The following is an 18,057-nucleotide window of genomic DNA, read 5'->3' as shown; positions in this document are numbered from 1 at the left end:
ATCAAAAACACGTGTTGTTGTGTGAGCGTCTTATCTTCCCGCGCTTTCATGTGCTTTTTATTCATCATATTTTATTTCCTGTTTAGACTGCAATCCGTCTTTGATGCATTCGCTGGCATCCGTTTCTTGGAAACTGTCCTGTGTGCAGAATGCATATTTATCGTGTGATGTTGTGCACATGTGCTGTTTTTCTGGACATGTTTGGAATATGTGATAACGGAATCTGCTCCATATTTCCTTGTTTGGCTGTGAGCGTTCCGGGGGATGGAGGTAGGGGAGAGAAAGTCCGACTGAGATTGATGGGGGAGGAGGTTTGCAAACAGGTAGAGGGAAAGAATAATGAGAGTAAGAGGAAAAGAGGAAAAGGAGGGGTTGGAAAGGAGTATCGCGCGAGAGGGTGAGGCAGAGCAATGTGTGGAAAGACCAAGGCAGACATGTCAGGGAACAAATTGAAAATGCCAATTTCACTTTAGCCCCCACCAGCTCAGGCACTTACAGGCCAGCCCGGCCTCTTATTCCATGTGTAAATGAATGGTGTCCACAGAATAACACACAATCACCTCTCTCTATCCATCTTGCCCTCGCTATTTCTCCTTCACCCTCACTGCAGTGCTATCCTCTCTCCACCTCTTGTTCCTACTCACTTCCTTCCTCCTTCTTTTCACCCTCCTTTTGTAAATGTCAGCTCACACTCCAATTGTCCCCTGCTCACTCCACCTCTGTCTTTCCAACCCATCACCCATTCCAAACATCTTCTTTACTATAGATAATATTTACAGTAACTTTCTTTGTGCGTTATATTTGTTTGATATTCTGCAGGCCAGCTCTCAGGTGAAGTTACTCGGGGGGTACAATCTCTTCAAAAGTGCATGGCTACTAAATAAATCAGAGCACAGAATTGTGACTGAAAAATCCGAAAGAAAGTAATTTCCCCAAAAAAAAAAATCCTAAAAGCAGATAACTAGTTTTGAGATACACGGAGACATATTCCTTCAATTTGATATTAGCATCTCTGCCTCGAGGTCCCGCTGAATGTAAATCATCCGATAGTAAAAAGTAAAGAATGAATTCATCTGGCATTCACACATTGTAACATTGCTGTGTCCTCTCATTTCCTTATCTTCTCTAAGCACATTTATCGGTCCTCACATACATTCCAATTCTCTATTATTACAGATAGTCAGGATACATCTCACATTGGAGTGGCTGATATCACATAGTGGCAACGTTGTAGCTAGATTCAATCTGTGAGAGCCCCAAAGCCTCAGGATAGGGTTTACACATGGGATTGCATCGCCACTTCATCAGAAGAGAATAGTGCTGCTATCTCTCAGCCCGAGGCCATCGGAGATAGTGACCATAACACTGGTGAGAGGGACTGTGCACCCTTTGACTGACAGAGACATTAGGTCAACATGGATCAACTGAAGACTAGCCAGCTCACACGCTCTCGCTACCTAGCGTCTGTTTAGTGTTGTATGAAAGAAGGCTAATGAATGGATTGGTTAATTTGCAGAATGTGTCTCAGCTTTGAGGGTGTTCAGTTCCTGATGAATAAGTATTTGTACATGATTGTGTGTTTACCTCAGTGTCTGGCTGCTATGTGTACGTGAGCTGGGGATAGGATGTAACTTCTAAAGCGGCATTTTATTTGCCCGTGATAATCGTCGTTGATAAATGATGCGTTGGCAGCGTGGTGGGGCTCTCTCAGGAGCTCTTTCTCTGCCATCACTGCGGTTTACACACCGCCCTCACATCGCCGCTTTTGAAGCTTGTTGTCTCATTTAAAGCAATTCCATAAAACTCATTTACGCCGTTCGTTGACAACGAGGCAATTACATTTCAACTCTTATTAGTTCAGGATGCAAAAATGAAATTAGATGAGAATATATTGTTGGAGATATATTAAGGCTTTTCATTCATCACTGGGACGGAATGAGTCATGCAGTGATGGGGACTCCAATCTCTTAATCAACTCTGCGCTCCGCCAGGCAGCGGAGGATGTGCTGCGTGTTAAAATCACTATAAAGCCTGTCTCTCATCATTCATTTTTATGGCCCTTCAGCTGTGCGAGCGCTGCCGTGTATGACACTACTGCAGCCACGAGCTGAACTAGCTGCTCTCAATGTTTGAGCTCTCTCTCTTTTATTGATTGAATACTTAATTAAACGGCCTACAATGTCTTACACTGATGCTATTCATGTATGGAAATTATTTTGTAAGGTAATAAGTGAGTGTTCTTTTTCTATTTCAGTATGCCTATGAGGGCAATGACATCAGCGACCTGCCGGTGAATTTGTCTGTGGTCTGGAACGGAAACTTTGTCATCGACAACCCGTTCAACATCCAAGGTGAGTGAATGTGCTGTTGTGAATTATTGATCATTTGTTTTATCCCTTAACCTTTAACACGAGACACTGTAGATAATCCATCACGTTTCTTTCAAACCATGGATGACGCAGCATCTTAAAGAAAAAAGAACTCAAAACTTGCAGGAAGTTATACGTACAATAGCTTTGTGACTTTGAAAAATCAGCTCCGCCTGCATAGTCAATCATTTATATTGGACTAAAACTCCTTGGCCAGCGCAACCGGTTCAATTGATATTCATGGTCTGTAAAGGGTTCTAACTCTGTTATTTACTCTGTATTTGTGATTAATTGTATACAGGCGTACTGGAATAGTTACGTGTTTTATCAACATTACACTTTGCAACTGGAGGAACCTACTTGAATGCTGGCACAACAGTTTAAAGAGAGGACACGTGCTGTACACAAAGTCATTATGTCTGAGCCTCTGGTCTTACCCCACGAGACTCTCTTGTCATTGCTAATAGGTAGCAGATAAGTAGTGGTAGCATCTCACAGCTGTAGCTAGCTGGCAATGTTAAGGTGGCATACTAGAACTTCTCCCTGCAATGCACACTGTTACACATTGACTTGTATTGTACTGTAATTTATCTTGCAAGGCATTTTTTTTATTACACCCCTATTGTGACGGTTTCAGAAGTACACACTTAAGCTGACGGGTATTATTATAAACCGTGTGTGCAGTACTGTTTGTACAATATATCCACTATTTAAGCAGCATTATAGTGTGTACACCACTGTATAACCACACCTCGCTCTCGTTGGAGAACACAATGAGATCATGTCTGTTGGATATAATTACGGATAGGACCGTCTTTACGATGCTGTCGCCGTAATTATTGTGGCCTGTACAGCACAGCAGGGGTCTGTAACATCATTCTCCAGCTGTGAGGTAACATCATCTGCAGCTTCCACTGCGTGCGATACTTCATGTTGATGACAAAGAGTTTGTACACAGGGAACTGTCTGTTTGTTCATCTTTGATGGTCAAAGACGCAGCGAGGATTGTTGTGTATTATTTCAGTTTAGAAGATGTTACGTCTCTAAAGCCTGTGAAGCTCTGCTCATTGCCATGTTGTCAGTAATGTAAGATAACGCCGCAGAGTCACTTTGTGCCACTTACTGATGTCACTCCCTGTAGTCTAAATGCAGGCTGTTGAAGTCGAACATCTCACATATGTCTCTGGCTGCTGACTCTGGTAATATGTATGTGTTTGTAACCTATACCAAACATGTGTGTATGAACATAGGGACCCCACTGTTATCCCCTGTAATGGGGTGTTTATATTCACAGAGCCAACATAGGATGCTTTGACAGTCAGTGGCACTCCCAGAGACAAAGTGTTTCTAAATGGCATCTGTTAGACGCAGCGGTATTGACATCGCACAATATCAGCGGCGCGCATCAGTGTCTCTGCATTGTGTACATCTCAAGTGTAAATCTCCTAAAGTGCAACTGGAGGCGACCCACGGCCCCCCTCCATCTGTCTCTCTTCACCACCAGCCCCTTCCCCATTTCTCAATCACGATAATCATCTGGTGAGCAACGCGGACTTAAAATACTGATATGTTAATGTAATTAGAGAGGAGTCGTTTAACACACGGTAATTGGTACAGGGTTGCTTTAAAGCTGCTCCATGACCAATGGGATTTGGGGATGGAATAGCAGAGAGAGACCAATCCTGAGGCCTTTGGGAAATAGTGGTGACATTAGAGAAGTTTCAGATGTCTTTTGCAAAAGTTGAAAAACTTGCAATTTGGTTGATCTTTAAACCTTTCCACAACTCAGGCCGTTAGAATGTGCACTTGGTTAGAATGGTGAAGTTACTTTATTCTCTCATTGGCTTCGTCCCCCCCTTTGTGTCCCTTTCTTCTTCCTTTCCTCACCAGCCCACCTATATAAGTGCTACGCCCTGAGGGACAGCTGCGGGATGTGTCTGAAGGCGAACCCCAGGTTTGAGTGCGGCTGGTGCGTACAGGAGAAGAAGTGCTCCATGAGGCAGGAGTGTACTCCTCTAGAGAGCACTTGGATGCACGCCACCACAGGAAACAGCCGCTGTGCGCACCCCAAGATCATCAAGGTAAGCCATGATCGTAGCAACACATGCGGCGCAGCACATAACTCCATATATCAGCTCAGTGTGCTCCTGAAGCGCAGCAAGGTAACACATTCCTGACTGCACAAGTCCCTGCAAGTACACACATGCTAATATTAAATTGGATTACGAGTATTAAGTGCAGTTGATTTATTACAAAATCATGGAGCTTTCCAGGGCAATATTGCTTTTTTCATCCAGAGTTTACATATAGGGTTAAAAAAATATAGCAGAAATTGATTTTATATGTACATTTTTCAGCTGGATACATAAATAAAAGTAGAACCTCTTTATCGCCAGAAGAATTTAGCTGACGCCATCTCAAGACATTAACACCCCAAGGTCTGTGGGACCAGGGTTCTGCCCACTCTTAAATCAGCATTACATCTAGCTGCTAAATCCAAGCTCTAGAAAACCCTTCTCTTACCTGCTGTATGTTCAAGTTAAAGCAGACACTTCAGCTGTTATTTGGTGTGCGTTGCTCAGCAACTCGACCTCGTAAACAACAAATAAGTCAAAGATTGTTCAGTGCAGGAGTAAAAAGGGAGGGGGTTCAAGTGACAGAATGCCCTTTGTGACAAGGTTATATTAACTACTTGTTGGACAAACTGTGGAACTAAAAACGTGCCTTTTGACACGAATCTAAGCTTTGCAAAAATCAGCTCATTAGTAATTAAAAGTTTGGCCTCAGCGAGTGAAGGTAGAGAGGAGGTGGTCGGAAGGATAGACAACTTGGAAGCCATCACCATGACGGCAACCACAACACAGATGGGTCGGCCAGGAGGAGGCAGTTCACACACACCAAGACTGAACACACAGACATGATTAGAGATGATGGCTACACACACACACACACACACACACACACACACAAACACACCTGAGTAGGCAGAGAGGGTGTTTGTCTGTTGTGTGTGTGTTTGCAGGAGGGTGACAAAGACACCGAGTGTGGAGGTGTGCTGCTAATTGTGTGCCACCATGGGCGTAGAATGTGTGCGTGCACGCATGCATCTGACAGGCTGGGCAAGCTAAGGCTTCTAAACACCGTGGCGTACCCATCTGTTGCCACCGGGTAACCGTGGAGGTGGTCCTCGTCTGACTGTGACCTGGGTCACTGTCACTACAGCTCTCCACTGGGACAGACACACACATGCGCACACACAAGGAGCCGTGCACCGCTGTGTGAGACGTGTCTAAACGTTCAAGCCTTTCGCTCGTTCTCGTTGGTCTTTCCTTTCCTCTCATTGGTTTTCCTCCAGCTTTCAACGCATCTTTTGCCCTTTTCTGCTGATTTAATTTTATCTCACATCAGACGAAACGAGGGACATTCCTCTCTATTTAAATAAGTGTGAAATATATGTATGGTTTAAAATGCATGCCCATTTCACCAATGCAGACTTGTATGGCTGGAGCCCTCGGAACATTTCCTGTATGACACGGGTTCGTCTCTCTGAATGCGTAATGGAGATATTGGATAATTGGGGCACTGGCACATAGATAAATCCGTTCGCTAATGCTCTCTCTCTCTTCTTGCTCGCTTCAGTTATCTCTTTGAAACAAGCGTACAGAGGCAATTGGGTTTTGTGCGCGTGTATGTATGAGAGAGATGGGGGGGTGGATGAAGAGGTGAGGTGGGGATGAGTGTGTGTGCGCAAGCATGTGCTCCTGCATGCATATTGAGGGGTAAATCCTGGCCTCAGGGCAAGATGTTGGTGGCAGTCAAAGAAGCAGGCATATAGGGCTTCAGAAACCGCAGGAGGAGAAACATACTGCCGGTTTGAGATCATCGAAGAGACAAAGAAGAAGGGAGAGATATAACTGGTGGAGGCGTTATCTCCACGCCACACTGCCAGCCTTACCTCTCCTCTCCACCTTTGACATTTACAATGTGACATTTAATGCTAAAAGAACATCTGCAGGCGACAAAGAAAAGCTCTTTCTTTTCTTCTGCCATTTCATCAGCGAAGAGCATCACACCCACCACACGCATTGAATATTACTCCACTTTCTACAATCCCGCTTTTCCGGTTTCTTTTCTGCTATATTCAGGCGCGTTGTTATATTTTACCGCACGCTAGCTTCTGTGTGGCCGTAAGCTAGCGTGCGTATTAGCCGCACATTTCATTTGGACTGGAGAATGTGTGTTTGATCGGGAAGGAAACGCCACTGGAGAGGGAGAGTGACCGCGCACACACCATGCACATCAAACACACAGCTACCCAGAGCTCTCTCCCATTTGGTGTCATTTCCAAGTGTGCTAATGCCCATTTCACGTTGTTCAATCGTGTGCAGTTGGGTACCGTTCCAGCAAGGTCTCTGGCACCTAAGCCCTGTTCTCCAAACACAGCAATTTATGTTTTAGTCTCGGAATGATTGGGTTTAGAGTAGACCAATAATTCAGCTGTTGGGCTGTTAAGGCGCTATTTTCATTGTGCTGCATTTTTCTCCTCTGCACTGACATTGTGCTCTAAGATTAATTAGTTCTCCTTTCACAACAAGCAGACACACAGGTTGTGTGAGAAAGCACGCACAAGCACACTTGTTCAGGCTCCCAAAGGCAAACACACACACACACACACACACACACACACACACACACACACACACACACACACACACACACACACACACACACAATCTGAGAAGCCTATTTTCAGATGTAAAATGTTTAACATCAGAGATAAAAAAAATAAGCTACAGCATACAATGCATGGCTTGTGTGGTATCTTCAAAATCAGAGCCACACACACACAACTACAAACATACATACACACGCACGCACGGTGCTGTCTTGCAGTGTAGTGCAGCGGTGTCCTAGTACTGGCCTTGGATGCTGCGTGGCCCTCCATCATCCATCATCTCCTGTCTGTCCTAGGGGACAGGAAGAGCATTACATCTAGCCCTTAGAAACCAATTAAAACAACACAGGCCATGCCAGTGTGTGTGTGTGTGTCTGTGTGTTGGGGGGTGATGTGTGCATATTTTGTGTTTAAGTATGTGGGACACTTCAGAGCTCCGTGCTTTCTTGCTTCATTGTGATCTTTTCGTCGTCTTGCAGTTTCACAGCTTGTGTACGTGTGAATGGCCAATGATTTCTCCTGCATGCATTGTTAGACTCCAATATTGGCCTTTACCAGACTTTTTTTATCCTCTCTACCTCTCTATGTTCTTGTCCATGTCTTTTTTTTCTTGTCCCCATTTTTATTTCCTTTCCTTTATCAGCCACTCGATCATTTTGTATTTACTTTCCTTCCCTTTCAATGTTTCACGTATCCTATGTTTCTATCATCTCCCTCTTCCCCTTCCTTTTTCCGTCGGCCTGCATTGAGACTTGAGACACATGTTTTTTCTTTACAGAGCTTTATTGACAGGGCCTCTGTGATTAGCATTTTGTGTTTTAGGGCTAAACAATAAGTGTAATGGCTACAGCATTAAGAGAAATAATAATACAAGCCAATGCTGAGGAAATCTTTTCACTTATTATTGATGTGTTATTATAACAGTAATATTACAGCTATACTGTATGTGTGCCTTTTATGTTATAATCTGAGCTATTTTTTTTTAATGATCATACCATTTAAAAATGCTTTTAATGTTCAGCTACAGTAATCTGCTTGGCCCGAGTGTGATTTTAACTTCAGCACCACTTTAGTTTGTATTGTTGTAGGGACTTAATGAGCATCACTGTAAACATGTAGTGATGTAGGCCCATGTTATCCCTGTCATCACTCACTTTATTTCCTCCATTAGTTTGTTTGTGACTTTTCATTTTTGAGAGTCTTACACAAAGATAAACTTCAGAAACCTTGTGCCATGCTCATATTGCCATTCTCTGTGTCCCCTGCTTCCCCTTTATCCTCCTCCTCCTCCTCCTCTTCCTATATCTAGCAGATGATATCTGTGCACTGCCGCTCTTCTGGCCACAATAGGCCTCACACAAAGCCTCCGACACAACAGGACAAGTCGGAGAGGAAGAGAGAAAAAGGGAATTTGAATGGGTGTTGAGCGCCGCAACTGCAAGAGGAGAATAGAGCGAGTGTTTAGGCTGGTGGCTTTTATTTTTGTTTGTGTTGTTCAGTGGTGGATGTAACAACGTGTGAATGTATGTGCATGTGTGTATGTGTTGATAAGCCAGTGCTGTAGGAAAAAGACAGATTTGATTACCATATCTGACGATTGTGGCTGGTGCACTACTGTGTGCCACTCGCTCTTTTAGTCTCCAGCTAAACTAAATACATTCAGACAAAGACAGAGAGTGGATTTAAAAAGTCACAAGTTCGGAGAGAAAGAGGGAAAGGGCGAGAGAACAAGGAGGGATGTTCATCAAAAGCCTAGCTGGTGTAAGATGGAATACACTCCTTAATTATATCACTGTGGCATTTCAGTTCTGGCCTGCATGACACTTCCCTTTGTGTGTTTCTGTTAGTGGTGTCCTGAACACCTGTGGCTCATACCAGCCCGCCACCTTTTCTATAATGATGTTGGACTGGAGATAATTGTCAGGTACTAGGTGGAGAAAGAAAGTTGTGGAAGGATCTAATTGATATGCGAAACAGTAGATACTGTACACCTAAAGACAATATATATATTTTGTTATTTTGTGTTCTTGTCGAAAGTTAGTTGATATATATAACTTATTATCTTATGTCTGGAGAGTTAATGAGTTAATTAACACATGGTCAACATACACACATGCTTGAAGGCTAAATTAACCATCTGCTCACTGTAGCTTCGTCTTCACTGTGCAGATGTGAGAGTATTCGTGTGTCACTTGCAGCAACATTGCACATTAAACTATTTTCTAAAATGTCAAACTATTCATTTTTTAAGTTGGCACCAGTGCAGTCTTTAGGCTTGTTGTGACCTGTTCCACAAAGGATGTTGACAAATGAAACAGGCAAAGGTAATACTGATGTTATTACCAATTCCTTTCTCTGGAATTGTTGCTACCCGTGGAGGCCAAGTCAATATACTGTACATGGTGCTCTGGCCAAGCACTTTGATCAAATATGACAAACCATTTTGCAACACAAACAAATGACTTCTACTGTCTTTCTGGTTTGACCGGAGCTTTTGCTACTACATAAATACTTTTAAAATACTTTTCTGGCACTTAGCCCCCTGTCACTATTGTGTGCTATATATCGACGCTTACTTTATTATGGACACACAACAAAAAAATTATTTGGATATATGTTGTTGTGCACTTGGGGCTTGATACTGAAAAGTTAAAATGGCTGTCCTGTAGGGGCACTGATCATCCATTGTATGCTTCCTTTGTGGCAAGCCAGGTCAAAGAGTGACCTTACCCCCTCTCCAAAACAACCTTCCACCAGCATCTCATCCCCTTCACCCTCCTCCCACCCTGCCGCGACAAATGATCCACCCCGCCACACGTCAGGTTCTAATCCAATTAGCTTTAGCCCTAATTATGCTAGTAATGACTGATCACCAAAGGAGCCATTGTCTGCGTGGCTGCCTGGATGAATGGGGCTGTGATTAGCGACTGGGCTAGCCTTGGGTAGCCATTAGCACCTCTGCACACCTTTCAAATACCTCTGGGGGAAATATGTGGAGCAGAGGTCACTGTGTGCAGTAATTGTGTTCAGTAGATTAATCGTCACAAGGTCAACTGAGAGATGTAAGTGAAGGCTGGATGGGTGGGTCCGGGTTAAGTGTGTGACTTGGCAGGTTGGGAATGTTAGCCTGAGTTGAGGCGGACTTAATGGATCCGAGGTCATTTTTCATCTCTCTTAATGAGGTAGCAAGTATCTGATTCATTGAGAATGGGAGATGACCATAATGACTTAAGTAAACTGTCATTCATGCTGACACGTAATATATTTTCTATGATGTACTGCTTTGGGTAAAAATCGATCGTCCCATATGTTGTTCTGGTTAACATATGTTGATCTGGCTAACATATGTCCTTTTCCAATGTTTCCTTCCAACCAGTTGACTCCGGAGACGGGGCCCCGGCAGGGAGGAACCATGCTGACCATCATGGGGGAGAACCTTGGACTGCAGTTCAAAGACATCCAGAACGGAGTCCGCATCGGCAAGGTGGCCTGCAACCCTCAGGAGGACCAATACATCAGTGCTGAGCAGTACGTTGACACTATCTTTGTCTCAATCTGTCCTCTCCCACCCCTCACTCTCGTCCTCCCTGTTTCTAAGACTCTCTTTTCCAATGCTTGTCTTTGTCCAATATTGATGTGACACTGATTGCCTGGCACTACACTGCAACTCTCTCTCAGACCTTTGTTTCAGTGAAAACTCCACCGGTTAAACTCCACTCTCCTCTTACAAACAAAACCAATTCATAACTGCCAGGTTCCTACCGTGTTTGGTACTGCCAGTAGATAAGTGCCGTCAATGTAGATCTGACAGTAGCTGAGTTTAAGTGCACCCTTTATATCACTAATCAAAATGATAGCTCCATCAGTTATATTACCTTATGTAATCACCTTCAGAATTAATTTGGCCCGTTCTGAGAGAACTGTAATGGCATCTGAAGTGGGCCGTACACATCTTCAATAAAACTCCTCCACAGATGAAAGCTTGTCATGTGAACGCTCCCTCTGATTAAATGATGTTTACTGCTTTCTGGGAAATTCCGAGTCACGATGGTTGCTGCTGGGTGAACTTAACTCCCATTTAATAACTGAAGTTGTATTTTCTAAGAAAAGTATTGGGTTTTTTTACCGGCAGTAAACACACAAAGATCCTAGTTGTCTCTTGATAAATATCATGGGAAATGAGTTATTAGATTTCATTCAGAATAGGGAAAAATAGACTTAATAACAGCCAGTGTGACGCTGGCACTGCCATACAATAACTACCCCTGGGCCTTCAGTGAAACTGCTAAATAAGTAACCATTTTTATTTTCTGTTAAATTCATCTAGAAGCAGAGAAAATACAATTTAGGGCGAGGGGAAATCGGGGCTGCTCATCACAGCTGGAGGTGTCCTAAATATTCCATGTCCTACTATGTAGCTGTCATTTGTACACAATTGCTCCATTTGCTGAGTTTTGCTGCACAGTCCCAGCAGATTTGGTTTTCCCTGCCCCCTCACTAAGAAAGAAACTAAGAATTGTAAGGCTTTGATGATTTGACAGGCACCGCAACACGATGCTCTGCATTTCTCGTCTGCGATGACGGGTGTCGAAATATCATAGTGACATGTCAGCCTTGATTTCTAATTTACAACCTCATCCATTGTATTGATGCAGAACATCACATTTCAACATCACATTTCTCCCGGCATGGAGCCGTGGAGTAATATTAGGATGTTCTTGTAATTATTTCTTCACCACATGTTAATTTTGTCCTAGCGATCAAATCCAAAACCACCAAGGTGTCTATGTTTAACCCCGTCAACCCCTTAACTCTGCATTGGCCAGTTGCCATAGCACCGCAGTAAAAGAGGGTGTGGCAGGCACTGAGGCTGTCATGCTAATTAAAAGTGATGTTAGCCATACGCTGGCATTAGTGGTCCGTTGCTCTCCTCATTCCCGTGACCCTAATAGATCTGCAGCAGAAGAGACAGGACAGGGTTACGGGACTGACAGCCTAGGTCAAAGGTCAGCTGGTGGAGGGGGTGAATAGAAGGGGGCGCACTGACTGTTGGGCGAAATGTAGACTCTTTTTTATCTTGCTCTGGCTATCTCTTTCTCTCTGAAAGCACTTGTTCTTCATCCAGCCTGTGCAAATTGAATTGCAAGAAAATGCAGCACTTCTGGCCCTTTTAGTATTAGTAGGCTTGTCATTCACCTCTGTCATTAAATATTCACGAGATTCCACATTGAGAAAAGTCAATTATTGCCGGCAGTGAGGAAAAACAGAACCTGGTATAACCTTTTTATTGCCTTATTAGTGAATTCAGTTTGACAATTTGGTATATGTTTAATTTTTAACCATCAAATTCCACCGGAGTTATTTGATTGAGGGAGGTATAATTCCTAATGTTGTTATCCTTACAAATGCACTGTGAACTTTCTGTCTCTCTAACCACGTAATAACAGCTCGATGTGGCCACCTGTCATCTGTGCCGTAATGAGGCGAGCGAAGCCGCCGTTTCTAACTGAGAGCTGTCCAGCATTTTAATCATGTCATAGTGGGAGACCTGGGAATAAATGAAAGAGAAAATAAAAACAATGGAAACAAACGACATCGGAATGTGAAATTCACAGTGGCCGCAGTTGCCATGGCCACCTGCAGGGAGGATGGAAGCAGGAGAGTTAATAACTCATCTCGGGGAGGGAGGGAAGCTGGGGAGATGCGCAGGATATGAGCTCGTTCAATTAATCAGCCTCTCCCACTTTAACCCCCTCTCTCTCTTTCCTTCTTTCTCCCTCTCTCCTCTGCACTATCGCCCTTTCTCTCTGTCTCATTCCTTCGCTGTGGCTAATTAACAGTCAAGTGTGTCTCCAGTGTGTGAAACATGAAGGAAGTGTGTGAGTGTGTGTGTGTTCACCCTCGGGCTACACTGCCACTCCTTCCCTCATTCAATCATTTCTCCAGTGGATTTTCATTTGGCCAGCCAGCACTCAGGGCCAAGTGTGAAGCTTATGGTTCTACAGTACGCACTAATACACACACACACACAATTTCCCACTGCTTTTTGTTATCTTTATGAACGAGGCTTTAGAAGCAGTTTATTATTTCCCCCTCTCTCTGTACCTTCTTAACTTGGCCTTTGTCTTCCTTCCATCTCATTATTAAGCAAACATGGAAGCAGATCTCTTAACATCCCCACATGTGTTTGTGTTGCTGTGATTATCGTACTCATCTCTCCACCTCTGTGTTTCACTTTGTTTTTAGGATTGTGTGCCGGCTGAATGATGCAACGGGTTACAGAGTGCAGGAGGCTCAGGTAGAAGTGTGCGTTAGGGACTGCATTCACCCAGACTACAAAGCCATCTCAACCAAGGCCTTCACCTTTGTGGTAAGTTTGTGTGTTGGATCGAATTATAGCAAAGACAAGGTTTCTGGATGTATTTTGGAAATCTCACATGCCCAGCAGCCATGATTTATTCACCTTTACTCTGCCTGTGTCTCTCCTTAGTCTCCGTACTTTACACGGGTCATTCCTTCCACTGGGCCGCTGTCTGGAGGAACAAGGATCACAATTGAAGGCAGTAATCTCAACGCAGGCAGTTCTGTAGCTGTGAAGATAGGACTCAACGAATGCCGCTTTGAGAAGTAAGCAAATCCAAATTATGTAAAAAATGTATGTTTGTTTGTTAGCTCATAGTTGATAACAATTTGAAGTGATTGAAAACATGTATACAATTATTTAAATATCTATGGAGAACAATGGACGTGTAGTGTGACTTTAGCAAGACTTGAACATTGAACGTAGCTGATTTTGTTACTGAAAAACGGGGAAAAGAGATGGTTTGTTTTTGCGTTCCTCTGGGGTCACAAGTCATAATGATTTATCCACCCATTTTTACTTTTGCCACATGCCATCTCTTCCTGCTTTGATAATTATAGTAATTCCCTGTTCCATGTTTTACAAAAAAATACCTTTCGGTCGCTGCCATTGATTTGCAGAAAGTCTAGAAAAGGCTGCCGGCAAGGGGATGACCTGCAGTACTGTAATTCACAGCAATTGAGAGAATGACAGTGTAGCCTTTCTATGGGAAGCTGATATCATTGTTCAGTTTAGCTGTAAGTGATCTAAGTGCAGGGCCCACCCTTTGTCAGGGATATGACTATGATTTGTAAGGAATGATATGGTGTTGCAAGTCACATATTTCCTGCTTTTAACTCATGTTTGAATTTTTTCTCTAGTTTTTAGAATAATCTGCCACCGTTATCTTTTCACTGTTCCTCACTCTGTCAGAGATTGTGCCAGTATTTCAAGAAGAGGAGACATAGATCCAATTTGATATGACTCTAATTCCTTGAGCCAGGAACTGTATTGTTTCCTTGAGTCCCTTCCTGGCAAAGTGACAGCAAACTGAGCTCTGGACTCAATCCACTCAAGTACGCTGTCTTGCAGATGGCAGAGAAGAGAAAGCAGAAAATATTGTTAAAAGATAGGAATTTCTAGGCAGACTAGCGAAAGACGCTACTGGTCACAGTGAGAACAGTTTAACAGTCTTCGTATAGATATTTCCATTGGAACTGAGGCACTAGTGTGTGTTCGTGTTTTTTCTTTCTTGTTTCTCTTTTAGAGCAAGTTCTCTGTATCACTGGTGTTTTTTCCCTTCTCCCAGGCAACAAGTCACAGGTTAAACTAATGAGCTTGGACCTATCAAGCTCTTTTTATATCATATCAAAAGAAAAAGTAAAGGCCAATTTAAAGCTCTGTAGCCCATCCTGAGAAAGGTGAACTTAATAGTCCTGGCCTTTCATTCGCTGAGCAGCAATAACCTTTATGGCTGAAGTAATGAACTGGTTGAGTCCGTCTCTATAATGTGTCTTTGTATTCATTGGGGCCTCCGCTTTAATCAAAACCTATTTACCCCAAGTCACTCATCCTCTTATCTCCTTCTGCAAACCCGTTTCTCTGCTTTTCTTTTCTTCCTTTTTTTCGAATCCCCTCTTGGCTTTCTTTTGTGTGGCCGCAACCTTGTCAAAAATACATACGCGGCACCACAGGGGCTCTCGGCGGCGACAGTGTTGTGAAAACGGTTGCCATGGAAACGTAGCTCTAGTGGAATGTAGAAAACTAGTTATGTATTTTTTCAACCGTCCCCTTCATTTTTTCCCTTCTATCTTCGCCTATCTTCGGTCCAAATTGCCTCATGGGAGAAGGCAGGCTTCTGTCTCACAAAGATGACCAATGTTCCTGTTTTTTTTATTCTGCTTTCTTTTGCCTTTGTTTGCCCAGCCTCAAAAACCCAACTCCACCTCTCCGCAAAATCCTCCAAAATAGGTTTTTGCTATTAGACCTTCTCCATCATCCATGTTTCTTTGGATTTCACTCCAACGGCAGATAACGGAGGAGGATTTGTGTACCAATCAGCTTTTCCTACTCCTGTTCTGGATTTCTCTCTGCGCCTCCTGCCTGCATAATGCACACACACCCATTTACTCACACTTGCAGTTCACTGTTGGATGTTGGCAGACGACAAATGACACACAACACATACTTACACAATGTTAATCTTCTACTTGCACTTTATTTATATGCAAATTCAGACTTCTTCAGAGCCATAGCACCTGCTCCACACACCGGTATGCGCACACACACACACACGCTCATGTGCTGTCTCGCAGGTAGCCATACTCCCGATGCTCGGCCAGCAGTGTCTCCCCCCTGGATGGGGGAGGGGACGGGGGAATGAGCCACTGGAGTGGAGCACAAAGTTTCTGGCAGTGGCACAAAGTTTCCCAGCAGGTCACAGCTGGCCGCCTGTCTGCTTGGGAGGGAGTTACATCACACACAGAGACGACCAGCCTGATCTGCCACTTCAGATCTATCAGCCAGAGAAAGCGCAGGAGGGAAGGAGAGAGATAGAGAGAGAAAAGGAAAGGGAGACAGAGCTTTGAAGCACATCACTCTGTGATTCGGATGATGAAACCACGGCTGGACAGACTGAAAGATGCCAGCATTGTGGATAGGCAACTGTGTCACCATTTCGCGTGTGTATGCAAGCCTTTTGTCGCAGCTGATAAATAATGTATGAGTTATTTAAGGGATGAAGTAGGATTTTATATTTTTTGGTCCCTTGCACTTGCTTGAGATTTTATTCGGTGTGTCTGTCTCTCAGTCAGAGAGGCAGCTCCTAAATACTCCAAATCCTTTTCAAGATCTTCTGGTTTTAAGCACACAGTCACCTTTAAGATCGACTGTTGAAAGTAACATCTCTTTTTCTATCCCCCTCCTGTCCTCCCTATCTCTTTCATCTCCTGCTCTTCCAGGCGGAGCAACAAGGAGATAGTGTGTGTGACCCCATCAGGGCAGGTCTCAGGAAATACTCCGGTCATGGTGGACATCAACTCTGCCGAGCTGAGGAACCCAGAGGTCAAGTTCAACTACTCTGACGATCCCACCATCCTCAAGATCGAGCCCGACTGGAGTATCGCCAGGTGAGGACACAATCAGGTCCTTTCCGTTAGCTGGTCTGGGCGCAGCAAAGATGAACTTTTAGAATGAATGTGGAGGATTTGCTGTGATGATTGGTAGACTGCACGATTGATTAATTCCAGATACTGCTTACATCGTTCATGTCAACCCTGATAGTGATACACACTGAATAATTCAGGTAAAAGGTTTGAAAACGGGCCAATTTTTTCATAAATAGATGACATTTTCAGATTTTACTATCTAACTCCATCTGCTATCATTGTATAATGTCATGATTATTTCATTATCTATAATTAACATCAACACACTGTTTGATCAACAATTCAGCTTGATGCACATCTATAGAACAGATACAAATGCATCTATACATTAATTATCCATGATGGTGGACGTGCTATACATTAATGCATTTTTTCAAGGAGCATAGCCAACTAAACTGGAATATGAACTCCTAGAGAAATACTCCACGGCTGGGTCCCGAAGCAACAACTAACTAAATATTCTTCTCCATTTCCACTCTGGTTTTCTTTTTAAAGGCATATTATTTATTCTGTTTATCCATTATGTTTCAAAAGTAAATCTTTGAGAGCAGGAACAGCAGTAAAGTAGCTTCCTGAAGCATCGCATTTCTACAGTTGATGAGCTGCAGCAGAGATGTATCTGTAAATATGACTTGACTTATTGAAATGAGATTGCATAGCCACAGGAAGATTCCCTGTGCAAACACAAGCTGTGTTGTGGAGGAAAACAAAAAAGCTTGGAGCTTCCAAGAGCTAATGGGCTCACTAGCATGACCTAGAAACTCCATAGCTCAGAAACAAAGCCAGCACATACACACAAGCACACTGTTGACTGTCTCATTTAACTTCAAAAGTATAGTTCCAGGAACTTGTCATATATTATTTCTAAAGTCAGTTTTTTTTGTCGCATTTACATAACATTCTCGTATACAGGCTATATTCAAACAGTGGATGCATCCCAATAAAGAGCCATGGATCTTGGTGGAGGTGCATGGCTCTCCAGGCCAATCACGCTTTTTATTTACCAAGCTGTTTGTCGCCGTTGACCCTGTTGTCAGGGTGATTCTTCGACAGAAACGAGGGTTCTTTTTCGGTCAAACTTTCCAGTCCTTTTAAATACACTGCAGGTATTTATTATTCAAAATCAGGCATTGGGAAGGGGTGATCATGTATCTATTGTTTTGATATACATGCAACTCTGTGGCTTGTCAATGATATATTCCAGGTACGGTACTTTTTTTTTTTTTGTTTCCTCTACCAGACTGTTCTGTTCAGACAGTGTAACAATCCACTCCTGCATTATCGCAAGGGGTTGAGGTGAAAATGGAAGCCACGTTTAAAACTCTGCAGGGAGACAAAGTCTCTTATCACGCAAAAGAGGTGTGAGTGGATGAGAAATCTCATTTGGAATTAGATGAATGAAATGTTGAGGTGAGAGGGAAACAGGAATGAAAGTGTTGGTTCCAGCCTTGGGGGGATATAACCTCGGCACTCGGCTTGTTCTGTGTTTCGCTCCGCGCTCCCAGA

The 18,057-nt window shown here is 43.4% G+C and overlaps 1 protein-coding gene across 2 annotated transcripts in view; it reads left to right on the top strand.

The window, feature by feature from the left end:
- LOC117446307 (plexin-A1-like) overlaps nt 1-18,057 on the top strand; it is a 190,996-nt gene that overhangs the window by 144,699 nt on the left and 28,240 nt on the right. For both annotated transcript variants that reach the window (XM_034082457.1, XM_034082456.1), the window contains exons 11-16: nt 2,255-2,351; nt 4,260-4,450; nt 10,421-10,572; nt 13,291-13,414; nt 13,535-13,671; nt 16,345-16,512. In XM_034082457.1, coding sequence (XP_033938348.1) covers nt 2,255-2,351; nt 4,260-4,450; nt 10,421-10,572; nt 13,291-13,414; nt 13,535-13,671; nt 16,345-16,512 — 869 coding nt within the window. The remainder of the gene's footprint in view (nt 1-2,254; nt 2,352-4,259; nt 4,451-10,420; nt 10,573-13,290; nt 13,415-13,534; nt 13,672-16,344; nt 16,513-18,057) is intronic.

This window comes from Pseudochaenichthys georgianus, chromosome 5 (assembly GCF_902827115.2).
Source record: "Pseudochaenichthys georgianus chromosome 5, fPseGeo1.2, whole genome shotgun sequence".
NCBI classification, from domain to species: domain Eukaryota; kingdom Metazoa; phylum Chordata; class Actinopteri; order Perciformes; family Channichthyidae; genus Pseudochaenichthys; species Pseudochaenichthys georgianus.
Note: the sequence above shows the minus strand (reverse complement) of the source record. Positions and strands in the feature narration are given on the sequence as shown.